This window comes from Phaethon aethereus, assembly GCF_964289735.1.
Source record: "Phaethon aethereus genome assembly, chromosome: 1".
In the NCBI taxonomy this organism is placed as follows: Eukaryota; Metazoa; Chordata; class Aves; order Phaethontiformes; family Phaethontidae; genus Phaethon; species Phaethon aethereus.
This window is the reverse complement of record NC_138575.1, coordinates 31,255,044-31,267,720: the sequence shown is the minus strand read 5'-3', so window position 1 is coordinate 31,267,720 and position 12,677 is coordinate 31,255,044. Positions and strand designations below refer to the sequence as shown.

Sequence of the window (12,677 nt, the reverse complement as noted above, 5' to 3'; positions counted from 1 at the left end):
AGTAGAAGGATATTTCCTAATTCAAACACAAACCACATTAAATACAATTAATTAAACAGGCATAAATGCATTATTTTATTCACATGACGATAGTCAGTTTGCTTTTGTTCATAGGATTCTGCCATTGGGATACCTAAATACATAAGGAATAAGGAGCTCACAGGGAGTACTGCCACGTAGCTCTCTGTTGAGAATTTTACTTAATGCTGTTAAGCAGCTCTGGATTAAGTATACTTCAGTCAGTCCTAGCAGCAAGCATCCTACACATACAGAAAACTTAAAAAGGAAGCTGTAATATAAAATTGAGTCCATACAAGCAGACAAAAAAAGGGAAGACTGAATGATCTTTAAAATACAGTATCAAAAGGAATGAAGAAAGAAACAATGCTTAGAGTTCTAAGAAAAATGAGTGAGAAAGCAGGAAGATCGTGTCAGGAAAGATTCATTTTGGCTGTATGACATTAAACAGGCCATATTTTTAAGCAGTAAATAAAAAAAATTGCAAAGGTGTACGTTGCTTGTTGCAAGCTGTTTGCTCGCAATTACAACTGCAAAGGTACGTTGCTGCTCGTAGCGAAGGACTGCACACAGCACGTTCCCTGCACAAAACATAGGAAACCAATGAAAGTGAATTTGTAACATAATTTTTCTGCATAAGCATGCACACCAAAAAGGTGCTGTACAGGTACAAACATTGCAGGATCATTTACTTTCCCATTTTTCTTCAAAAAGCTTACACTCCTTTTTTATAATCTTTATTGTAGAAAAAAACCACAAGCTAAAAAAATAAAGTTTGCAAACCAAACCTAAGGACCAGTCTGTGACACAGTTTCTAAGTAATATTTTATAACCTAAATTAAAAAGCTTTTGTATCTCCGATTGATAAAAAAATACTCAAGTACATTACCCTCATCTTGCTGAGGTTTCTGTAGTCATAGTAGCTCTCATACTGTTCTGCAATTTTCCTGCATAAGATAATGCCATTTTCCCAGCACTGCAAGCAAGTGAAAGATGTTCAGTAATTTCAAAGCAACTGTTTGACAATTCGTGATTTATTAGTGGTGTGCTCTTTCTATACTAAGTCATACTTCCAGTAACTGAAAATGCTTGAATATATTGTCCAGTCGGTATACCAATAGCTGCTGAGTAATACTGATTAATTCTTTGAAGGCTTGAGAATATATTTAAAGACTTATTTAACAAATGACTCTTACAGGACTATCACCACACAGGACAGAAGTCATTGCAAGAACGATACAGATCTCTTTTGATAATACATATGAGAGTGATTCAACACAGTATGATTTTTACATTTTAAAATTGTATTCTTAACATAACCTCCTTAATTTCTGTAGATTGGAAAATATTTTATTGCACCATATAATTTAAACTTTGTAAGCTGATTACAGAATTTTCTGAAAAAAAATAATGATCAACATCAGTTTGATTACATTTACAAGGCTTACATGGATGTTACACTAGCTACACAAAATTGCAATGAATTCCTTGTTTATCAGCAATACAAATCATCACACAAAGGATATATAAAATTTTAGACTACTCTCACTTAATTCAGAATTAGCATCCTCAGTAATGACAATAAACTGTGATCCCCAAAACCCATTCCTTTTTAGAGATTCTGCAGTTACTATTCTAAAAGGCACAACACGATTTAGAAAGTATAAACATAGTCCTTATAATCCAGATCCCTGAATTTTTTTTCCTCACTTGGTCACTAAGTGAATTGCATAAGCTTTATATGGCTCATTTTCACCATCTTTAAAATGAGGAGAAATTATACTGTCTTTTATAAAGTGCTTTGACGGTTACAAACCAAATTGCTGCACAAGTGCAATTACTCTCACATGTAAGTGTGGGATTTCTAGGATACAAACACAGGATTAGAAGAAACCTACTGTGTCGCTAAGTAACTGCTTAATCAGGCACTGACAAACACTTCCGCTCTATGTGAGAAAGACTGGAAGTAATGTCCTAAAATGAATAAGCTATCCGCTCAGTAAAACAGGACTATTTTACCTTTCCTCTGTCAAAGTTTTGAATGATGGTCAGATGGAGACACTCTTTACGTTGCCACTCTGTTTGCATGGGGTAGTTGAGAAATTCTCTCAGTGGCCGATCAGACCACTCCAGCAGCTCGTCGTACAGCAGGAGCGTGTAGGCAGCCTCTACAAGACAAATTATAGCATGGTGCTTATCAATACCAAACCAATAAAACAGCCAAACGAAGGACACAGAAATGTGAATGCTCCTGATGAGATGCACTTTTTTAACGGGTAACTGATTTATTTCAAGTATAAGACAGATGGTAGTGCTGGTTTTGAACAGAGTTACTATCTACAGCTATAATAAATTCAGCTTGCAATTTTCATTCACTATTTAAAGTGGAGTCACTGGGAGAGTTTTCCTGGAGTCTGACAATACAAGAGGGACAGAAAAATTAAGAAACAATTTCCTGCTTAGCCCTAGTCTTCCCTGCTCCTTAGGGGAAACTTTCAATGGCTCTGCTGTCTGAACAAGGGAACAAGGGCCAGAGGATGAGGAACATCAGTAAAGAAAAAGGAAAGGACACAGCCCAAAAGAGATCAGGGCTGGGAGGGACATGGGGAGGCAGAATTGTGCTTAATACTCTGTTCTTTCCATAACAGAAATAAATCCCTCATAGCTGAGCCTTAACACTCTACCACAACAAATAATTTAGAAGTGCACACACAAAATATGTTTTAAAGATTGTTTTTATTTAATTTTAGGTTTGGAAGGAATCAAACCTATTGCTGCTCTCTGGTCAGAGAACTGTGTAGTAATCTTTAGATCATGGTTGGTAGAAATGATCTTGGAATATCAAAATTATTATTATTGTTACTTTCACTTTGATTTCAAGAATTCCTCAGAAATGGTACACTAAAACTAATATTAACCAAGCTCTCTACTGCAAAGGCAGACTTTGGTCAGTTACGAAACACCAGAATTACTACTGGTTAATGACAATTCAATTTGGCTAACGGTGCATATGCATTATTGTTTTCCAAGGTAGTGTTCACAGTCTATTTTTCCACTTGGAGGATCACTTGCAGGATCACTTGGCATGGGTGAGTCGGTACAAAGATGGGCTATATTCTGGAGACGTACTGCATTGGAGAAAAAATTATTTTATTGTAGGTTTTATGGCTTGTACATAAGGCAAAAAATAACTATAAAGTACTAAAGTACTTTCTATGCTAAGGGAAGTTTGGCCCAGACAACCACATCCTACTTGTGCATCTGCCATATGAGTTCCCATAAGACAGGTGACTTAAACCAAACTGTGAAGTGTTTTTCTAACAGTAGTGTTCCTCTTATGCGTCCAGCTTAAGAACCCGTGGATGAAAAACCATCACTGCAGCAGATGTTTGTGGGAGAGTGTGCTTTGAATCCCAATGCTGTAAAATGCTAAGCACGGTACAGAATGATGGTGCACCGCAATACATATCTGCAGGGAAGATAGCTGAAATTGCACAGACAACCTTAATTCTGGCATCACACAGCTTTCACGCTGCTTGACTGGTAACGTCCTTTGACACAGTTTGAAGCTACAGTTAGTTACTCAAAATATGCAGCACATTTATATATGAATTTAAAAAATCGATGAAGTTGATAACAACAAATCATTCAGAATCATAAGGAAGCAAAAGATAGCAGAGCATAAATATATGTCAGGATAACCCGCTATGATCCTTCCTTTCTAACTTGGCATCCAAGTCCTTTGTTTTAACAGATTTTTGTCTGCCATACCAATATATTTTTTTTAACTTATCATAAATGTGTATAGAAGGTTTCTAAAATAAGAACAGCCATACTGGATGAAAGGTCTGAAGTGTTCCTCTACCCAACATCTTATGTGTGGCCATGTCTCCCTTATGTCTGGGAGAGGTCTGTAACTACTGGCTGTGCACCAAAACAGTAAGGAGAGATAAACAGGGTTGACTCACAATGTGGGGAATTCAATTTATACAAGAGAGATTCAAAAAACCTAAACATTTCTGAGATGGATAGATACAAAGACAATCTCATTACACTTTTCAGGTGACTGAGGGGACACAAGAGGAATCAGTGCATTTATGTGCTTCAGCCTGAATTTAGAGTCTGAATTTATTTATAGTTGTAACTGAGTGCTGGGTAAAGAAAGACTTGAAGCTACATTTTACATTAAAAAGGACTTTTTTTTTTTTTAACAGATTATTAGGGACAGTTCTGTAAATCATACTATGAAAGGAGATAATTATTTTAAGGGCAAGCTGGCTTCATCCTTAGAATGAAACTATGCAGTTAGCAAACGGTGCAACATGTAGGAACGCTGCTGAAGTAGCAAACTTCTTTTCCTACTCCCATGTACTGTAGATCAGCTGATTGAAAAAAGGTCTGTGTGTTGTCACTGACTGATAAGGCAAGGCAATGGACTACATAAGTCTGTTTTCTATTGGAAATACTGTCTCTGTCCCAGTGCCATGAGTGTGAGACAATCCTTCCTTAAGGCTCTCATGGCAAAAACAAACAAACAAGAGAGTTGTGGAATCTACCATGGCAAAGAAAGCAAAAATCACACATGTTAATAATATATACACAGGAAATACAAACAAAGTCCTGGAAACAACTTTTGAGCAAAACACTGTTTAAAATAAGAACGGATGGCAAAACAATTAAAAAAAAATTAGGTTCATATCACTGCTGAAGGTAAACTGGACACATGTAAAGGGAACTCAACATCGCTTAAAGAGTTACCAAGTTCTGTTATGCAAAATCAGGAAATGAATAGTTTGGCACAAAAGCCAGCTGAGGCAAAGATACTGCTTGATAATCAAAACTCTCTTGTGACTCACTACTGCCAGGTCACATGAGGAAATTAAAATATCTCCTTAATATATTCTGCTATCCAGCCCACATTTTAAATTGATGAATTGCAAAGGGACTCTGGAAATTCCAAGTGAAGGATCTTTCCTATGGATAACAGAAAAGCATAAGGAAATTTGATGTGGCAGTAAGCATCTGTAGCCTGTTTATTAGTGACCCCCAGCCAACTACTCTTCTTTTTAAGACGGAAAAAATTCTGGAGAGATTCTGAACACATGCAGTTGCAATTGCAGACACTGGGGAAAAGATGGAGGTATTATAAGGTCAGTTAAATATTCTGGCAACCAAAGGTTGTTTAATTTAAAGAGATACTGATCTTACTTTCTCCAGCAATTATTGATAGCATGTAGTTACCCAAGTGAAGTGCACTTTATGTTGTATAAACGAGAACCATGCACTTCATCTTCTTATTTCTTCATTTAAAAGATAACTGACAGCCCTGGCACTAAATTCACGTTGGGAAATCCTGGACAATAGTACTACAGATGTGGTATGTGAAGATACAGAAAGACATCAGCAAAGTGCTATACTTGTTACAGGTTTTAGGGTCTCTGTCTCATCATTAGTAAGTGATAGGGGTTCTCTTTTCTCTTCTCTTTTTTTCTTTTTTCCTGACCTTTGTGTTAGGTTCCTAAACACAGCTGTGTAGAAACACCACACCAAACAGCTAACCAGCAGCATTACAGAAAAGTATCTAGGCTCAGATACCACCGAATGGTCTCATAAAAACTTCCTCTAAACTTTACTCCTCTTGAGTGAAGAATGCTGGTATCACACATTTACTGCTAGTGTGTAACAATAGCAGTAATTTACATTCAACATCGCACAGCAAGTAGTAGACTTGTGGGGCTGAAAAAAAAGCCGTGTTTTGAGAGAGAGATTAATTGCGTAAGGAAACTCAGCTGTTGCCTGGGTCAGTACGTTCTGTGCTGAGGATACAGCTTACAGGTTTGCAAAAGAGTGCAAATCATGGACCAGTCCTAAACATCTTTTTCTAGTTTGTACCCAATTACCTGTGAAGTTTTGTGCTTTCAGATGTAGGTCATACAGCTTATGAATATAGCGAATATACATCTCTTCCTTGTTCAGTTCAGTCTTGTAGAAATTCTGCAATAAAATTGAATTTTGTAATGAAATGTAGTAGTTAATAAGTATACGATAGTGGTTACAAACAAAAGACTTCAAACATAATGCTCTAGAAATACATGCATAGATTTGAAAGTTTCACATGTACAAAGTCATTACACAACTGCAGTAATACAGTAAGAAATAGTAAATAGAAGAGTAAATTTTCAGTAGACAAGTCAACACGTTCCTAAATGTTTTTTTAATTTAAATTCTCATAGAACATAAGAGGAAGAACCTGATAGAACTGAAAACTAACATTTTTTTCTTTATAAATACTAATCCATCCAAAAAGTGCACCCATGTATCCTTACTTAGGCCATTTAACACCTTGCTGAAAGCTGTATGTTGATTTTTAAATATTGACAACACTCTGACTTTTCTATTCATATTTTAACAAAATATCTACTGCCCGGTATGTCTACTCTTCTTTCTGTCATAGCAAAATGCCAGAACGACATGGTAGCTTTACGAAGAACTATTCAGTATTGTAAACAGCACAATCCTGAATGAAAAACATGATTTCTTCAGCCCTAACTGATGCTGGGAACTGGTAACTGATGCATAGATACTGTATATTTCAATCATGCAATGCAAAGTTGCACTCTAAAGTGATATCCAGGACAAATTTTCTAGAAGGGGCTAAAGAATTCTGGATGTGTAACTGCTATTTGTTGTTACATGGATAACATATGGAATGTAACATCAAAACTTAGTTCAAAACATTCATTATTTATTTGCAAGCCCTAAAACAAAGCATGAAAAGTTAAAGGGAGAGGAGCACAACCCTGTAGCACTGTTCACAAGTAATTGCCATGCCCACTGTGGACATGCAGCTAGACCCCCCCTGCTAGCCATACTTAATGTTCAGGATAATCTGCTTTGATTAATAAAAATTCATAGGATAGAAGAATCTAGCACTGGTCGTCATTAGCAATTAACAATTTCTGTTCTATTATTCAAATAAAAAGTTTTTAGAGAAAGTATTTTTTTAACTGACTTGAGAAAATTACTATATATCAAAAGCTCTGTAATGACACGGCCCCTTTAGGCCACCATCTGCCTTTATAATCCAAAGACTTCTCTTTTCCTCCCAAGGAAGAGAAAATAAAACAATACCCGCTTGTATGTTCATATTTACCTGTCTGAAAAAAGCATAATCTACAATACAGAAGTGCAAGCAATAAAACATAAAGATTAAGACAAAATACAGCACTAAACTTCACGACTAGACTTCTTGGCTCTTACCCCTAAGCACTAAAAGCTCCGGTACTTGTCACAAGCCTCATCTATAGAAATCAACTGGTTCTTCTCTGAAGCTCTGCTCTGACAACGTCCAGCTGGTCTGTAAGGCAGACCACAGCAAGACAAGCCAGTCACAGCTCAGGAAATACATCGTGCTAATAAAGGTATCGTGTGATTTTTCAACAAACTATTTCAAGATATAAAACGTAACAGACGTAGTCTTCAGAAGGGGACGCGATGTAAAAAGTAGACTTCCCTAATTAATAAAGACTTTTTACCTAAGAAAAAACAGGTTGAAAACAACATTCAAACAGGCAATGTGGATATGTTCTACTGAGATGGCATGATGTCATATGCCAGTGTAGAGCATCAGAGGAAAAACATCCTCTTTCTGAAAAGCAGATACAATTTTAAATTAATAGAACCTGAAATATCAATTAAGGATCAAACCCCAGTGAGGACCAGGGATTCCTGAGAAAAACTCCTCAGTGAGTTACCAAAAGTTATTCAATATACTTTCAATGCTTTTGCACAACTCGGTGATGACAGAGTTCTTTCATTAGAAATTCAACTTTCAAACACGTGGTTCTTATGCATAAGGAACTACTCCATTACGCACCTCAAACTAGCTTTTCCAAACAAACATTACTAATCTAAAACCTACTCCAGATAATCCAGAGGGTGGGAAGAGTAGGAAAAAAGTTCCTACCTTCTCCTTTCGTCTAAGTTATTGCTGCTGGTGCATACCTCTTTTGCATATTTCATGATGTGGCATAATTTCAGTTAATTTGATAACTTGGACAATTCTATTTTCTGGAAGAATACCATATACCTCTATGGCAAAAAAAAGTAAAAATTCTCTTTTCATGCCAACCAGTCTTCTTATCTTTGGAAGTCAGAATGCCTTCAAGTAGTGGTGAAAAATGAAATATTGCTTCCTCCTCTGGACTTCAACTGATTTTAACATTATACATTCCTCTAATTACTTGTTGCATGAAACATTTTTTGAGATGACAACCAGTTCATCCATCATATGGAAAGCAAATGTCTTAAAATCTGTGTGCTACTTCTGTAATTGAAATTTCCTTTTCAAAATTTAGCATTCATTGTTTCTCCGGTGTGCAAATAGTATTAAAATTTGTCTGAAACTTATTAGGACATAAAATCCGCCTTAGTCTGTACAAGTCATTGAAAATCCCATTATGGTGCTTTAGGGTTTTAAAATATTTGAATTTTCTTTTTGTGAAAATCTTGGATGATTTGCTAATAATAGTTTAAAAACACCTTAGTGATAGGATGAAAATAATCCAGGTGCTTTACAGGATTCAGATCATGCCAGATATTCTGACAGAAAGCCAGCTGCTCTACGGCTACATAGTAAACATCATCCCCATTTAGACAGCACTATTTTCCTACTGAAGAAATCCTTTATTCTCTCATGTATAACTGCTACTTAGAAGTAATACCAAAGTGTTTCACTGACGTCAAAAATGCAGAATTACAAGTCAGCTTATTCTGTTTTTTTTCCCCTGGCTAAAAATACAACTTTTCAAAACATTCACCATGAAAATGGAAACTTTCCAAGGTTAATGGAAGTCAACAAACTTGTCTGTAGAAACTGGCCTAGAACCAAAATGCATCTTGTAAACAAAAATGAAATCTTTTTCATACTACAGATTTGCACCGTTGGTTTGTTGTAATGATGACAACATGAGAAGAGGAGGTCTTGAGCAGCATTTCTGGCTCTTCTAATTGGGAAGAGAATAGACAGCCTGCAGGCTTCAAAATACCCCATATTATATGTCATAAGAACCAGCTTGCATCAGTTATTGGGGAAGAAAGGAAACAAGAGAAATGTAAGTTTTGTTGGGTTTGGGGAAGGAGGAAAGGCTTTTTTGTTTCTGTGAACTTAGAGACCAATTAAACTTGGAAAATATTTTGGTGACATTTATCCAGTAGGAAGAGGCTGAAAATGGAATAAAGCAGTATTAGAGCTCTCTCAGAACCAAACGATAAAATGCCAGGGAAGACTAACTCCCCACTGTATTGGTTTCACCTTGAAAAAAAAAATCAGTATCCTAAGTGCAGTATTATTCTGTCAACTTCCACTCAAACTGCATCAAGAAGCAAGGTACCTCCTATTCAAATGTGTGGCTGTGTACTAGAAAATGCTCAACTGAAATCAAAAAAGGAAACAAAACGTATTATACAAACCAAAAGGCTAACGGTGCAGCCAATCTTTTTGCCATCCACTTCTCCCATTTTCATGCAGTCCCTAAAACAGAGAGTAATGAAAGTCAAAAGGAACGACGTTTGTCCTCTTATAGCGAAGCTCACCTCAGAAAACACACATATTTGTCTTGGCAAGCTGACTGAAATGATGCAAACCAAAGGCATTTGGGTGAACAGCTGACCCAGGTGTGTATGGGATTTCATGCCTCCTTTTCTAGGACAATGGAATACCTCAATCGTCAAGAAAGGCAATGTTTTTTTTCTGGGTCTGTCATTGATTTGTTAGTCTCCCACTCCTAAAAGAGCCACAGAAATGATCAGAGGGATGGAACACCCCTCCTGTAAAGAAAGGCTGAGAGAACTGGGGTTGTTCAGCCTGGAGAAGAGAAGGCTCTGGGGAGACCTTATTGCATGCAGCCTTCCAAGTACTTGAAGGGGGCTTATGAGAAAGATGGGGACAGAATTTTTAGCAGGGCCTGTTGTGATAGGACAAGGGGTAATGGTTTTAAACTAAAAGAGGGTAGATCTAGACTAGATATAACGCAGTAACTTTTTCACAATGAGGGTAGTGAAACACTGGCACATGTTGCCCAGAGAGGTGGTAGATGCCCCATCCCTGGAAACATTGAAGGTCAGGTTGGACGGGGCTCTGAGCAACTTGATCTATTTGAAGATGTCCCTGCTCATTGCAGGGGGATTGGACTAGATGACCTTTAAAAACATCCCTTTAATCCCAGAGATTCTATGATTCTGTACATTTCTTGTTTCCCTCTCCTTTCATCATGTGGTACAGTCAGATGCGAGCTTCTCACCTAGAGATCATATCTTTGTATACATACTGACTGTGCTGGCTAACACTACAACTAAGCGTGATTGACACAGTGATAAGAATTTTACATACTCTGTAAAACAACTGTCAGGTGATTAGTATTGAGCTCTGTGTCCTCAGACAGACTTGAGTCACTAACCTGCTATATTCCTACACCTCTTGATAGAAAACTCGTGCCAGCAAGGTTTTCATACCATGGGGTGGCTACTTAGTTGGTTTTCAGCTGGATTGTCTCATTTTCCTGTTGACTAAGCAGCTGCTGTCAGAGATCCTGAGCACGTACAGTTGATGTGTCCATGTGCAGTCACCATTAGCGCAAGATCACCATATTTGCCTCCTAATATTTTGAAGATGACAACCCTACTTATAAATTGTGATAATCACTCACCTGTAGTCCAGTAACCTCTCCATGAGACGAGTCACAGTGGCAATTAATGAAACGCCACTTTCCCTCCATGTTTCCCGCTCAATTTTCTTCAGTAGACTGAAAAAAAAAAAAGCCAGAACAATTTCACCGTTTATTTTTAACTGTCACTATGACAACCACTCTGCTTTTATCAGTACCTTAATACTGTAGCAACATCTCTGATAGTAAGGTTTTCTTTTAAAAACACCCTCCCAAGAAGCACAATTTGCAAACAATGTCTTACCTAGGGTAAGGACCAAAAAGTGGAATTCTAGTCCAGGAAGCATTGACAAAACAAATGATTTTTATATTAGCTGCATCAGGTTAAAATATATCAAATACCTAATTTTCAGAATATATTAATATCCCAAAGACTTAACAGAACTCTTACATAAAATTAACATATTAGTTTCATGCTGATATGTCAGAAAATAGGGACTTTAAAGACGTACCTAGAAAAGAATATTTATCAACTCAATATACGTTCTCAATCAGACCTCAACTTTTTAAACAAAGATTTTCCCTCCTCTCCTCTAATATTTCAGTATGCAAGAAATTTAAGAATGGGGAAGAGATTTTACTAAGATGATTCCCCCTCTTCACTTAATATTTCTATCTGAGAACATACTATCATGCACATGTAAAATTCCATTAGCTTAAATTGTAATAAGATTCTTTATTAAAAACTGTTGTGTTGAGTTCTTAGACTAATGTAAATGCAGATTACACACTGAAGTGAAAAGATTTCAAAACAGTGTTATAAGTGAAGCTGTCAGTAAAATTATACTTAATATTCCTTTCTGTTACAGGCTTCTGATTTTCACTGCTTATGTTTATCAAAGAGTAATCATTTGGGCATGAATTGCCAACATCCCCACTCTGAGAATGAACAAGGAAATATTTATCTACTTTTATGCTTTGGTAGCATGGATCTCAGATGGATGACATGTCCATGAAGATATTTTAGCAGTCTCCCTGAAAATGCACTCAGGTATGGTTTACTTATCAGTCTCTGAAAATTGCCACATCCATATACTCAGAGCTTTTTAAGAGAGTTATTAATAGCATCTCCAAACCTCCTGTCTGCAGTGGGCAAGCTGTCAGCTCCACTGACCTTCGTCTATACTGAGCATGTTCAGTCCCATAAAACTCCTACGTCCAAATTTTACCAAACATATAACAGCGCCCAATAACTCCTACATGCCAACTGCACTAGCTATACACTCCAGCTCTGTTCAGCTCCTTACATGCAGGGGGATGGCACAGAAGCAATTCTCTAAGCTAATATGACCTAAATGAAACTGTGCTCTGCTGAAAGCAAGGAGGAAACATTGATCTTCATTCTGCACCCCTATATTGATCTTAGACTCACTTAGAATCACGGAACCATAGAATAGTTTGGGTTGGAAGGGACCTTAAAGATCATCTAGTTCTAGCCCCCCTTCCATGGGTAGGGACATCTTCCACTAGACCACGTTGCTCAAAGCCCCATCCAGCCTGGCCTTGAACACTTCCAGGGATATGGAATCCACAACTTCTCTGAGCACCCTGTTCCAGTGCCTTACCACCCTCGTCTAATCAAAATCTACCCTCTTTCAGTTTAAAACCATTACCCCTTGTCCTATCACTACATGCCCTTGTAAAAAGTCCCTCTTCAGCTTTTTTATAAGCCCCCTTTAAGTACTGGAAGGCTGCAATAAGGTGTCCCCAGAGAATCTTCTTCTCCAGGCTGAACAACCCCAACTCTCTCAGCCTTTCTTCAAAGGAGAGGTGTTCCATCCCTCTGATCATTTTTGTGGCCCTCCTCTGGACCCGTTCCAACAGGTCCATGTCTTTCCTGTGCTGAGGGCTCCAGAACTCGACACAGGACTCCAGCTGGGGTCTCACCGGAGCGGAGTAGAGGGGCTGAATCACCTCCCTCAACCTGCTGGCCAC

At 37.5% G+C, this 12,677-nt stretch overlaps 1 protein-coding gene across 2 annotated transcripts in view; it reads right to left on the bottom strand.

The window, feature by feature from the left end:
- DOCK4 (dedicator of cytokinesis 4) overlaps positions 1–12,677 on the bottom strand; it is a gene marked incomplete at both ends in the record, with an annotated part of 263,581 nt that overhangs the window by 29,593 nt on the left and 221,311 nt on the right. Inside the window, 6 exons of one of the 2 annotated variants that reach the window (XM_082011612.1) lie at positions 908–994; positions 2,038–2,186; positions 5,919–6,012; positions 9,490–9,550; positions 10,725–10,820; positions 10,987–11,013. In XM_082011612.1, coding sequence (XP_081867738.1) covers positions 908–994; positions 2,038–2,186; positions 5,919–6,012; positions 9,490–9,550; positions 10,725–10,820; positions 10,987–11,013 — 514 coding nt within the window. The remainder of the gene's footprint in view (positions 1–907; positions 995–2,037; positions 2,187–5,918; positions 6,013–9,489; positions 9,551–10,724; positions 10,821–10,986; positions 11,014–12,677) is intronic. The other variant, XM_082011613.1, reaches the window with a different exon arrangement.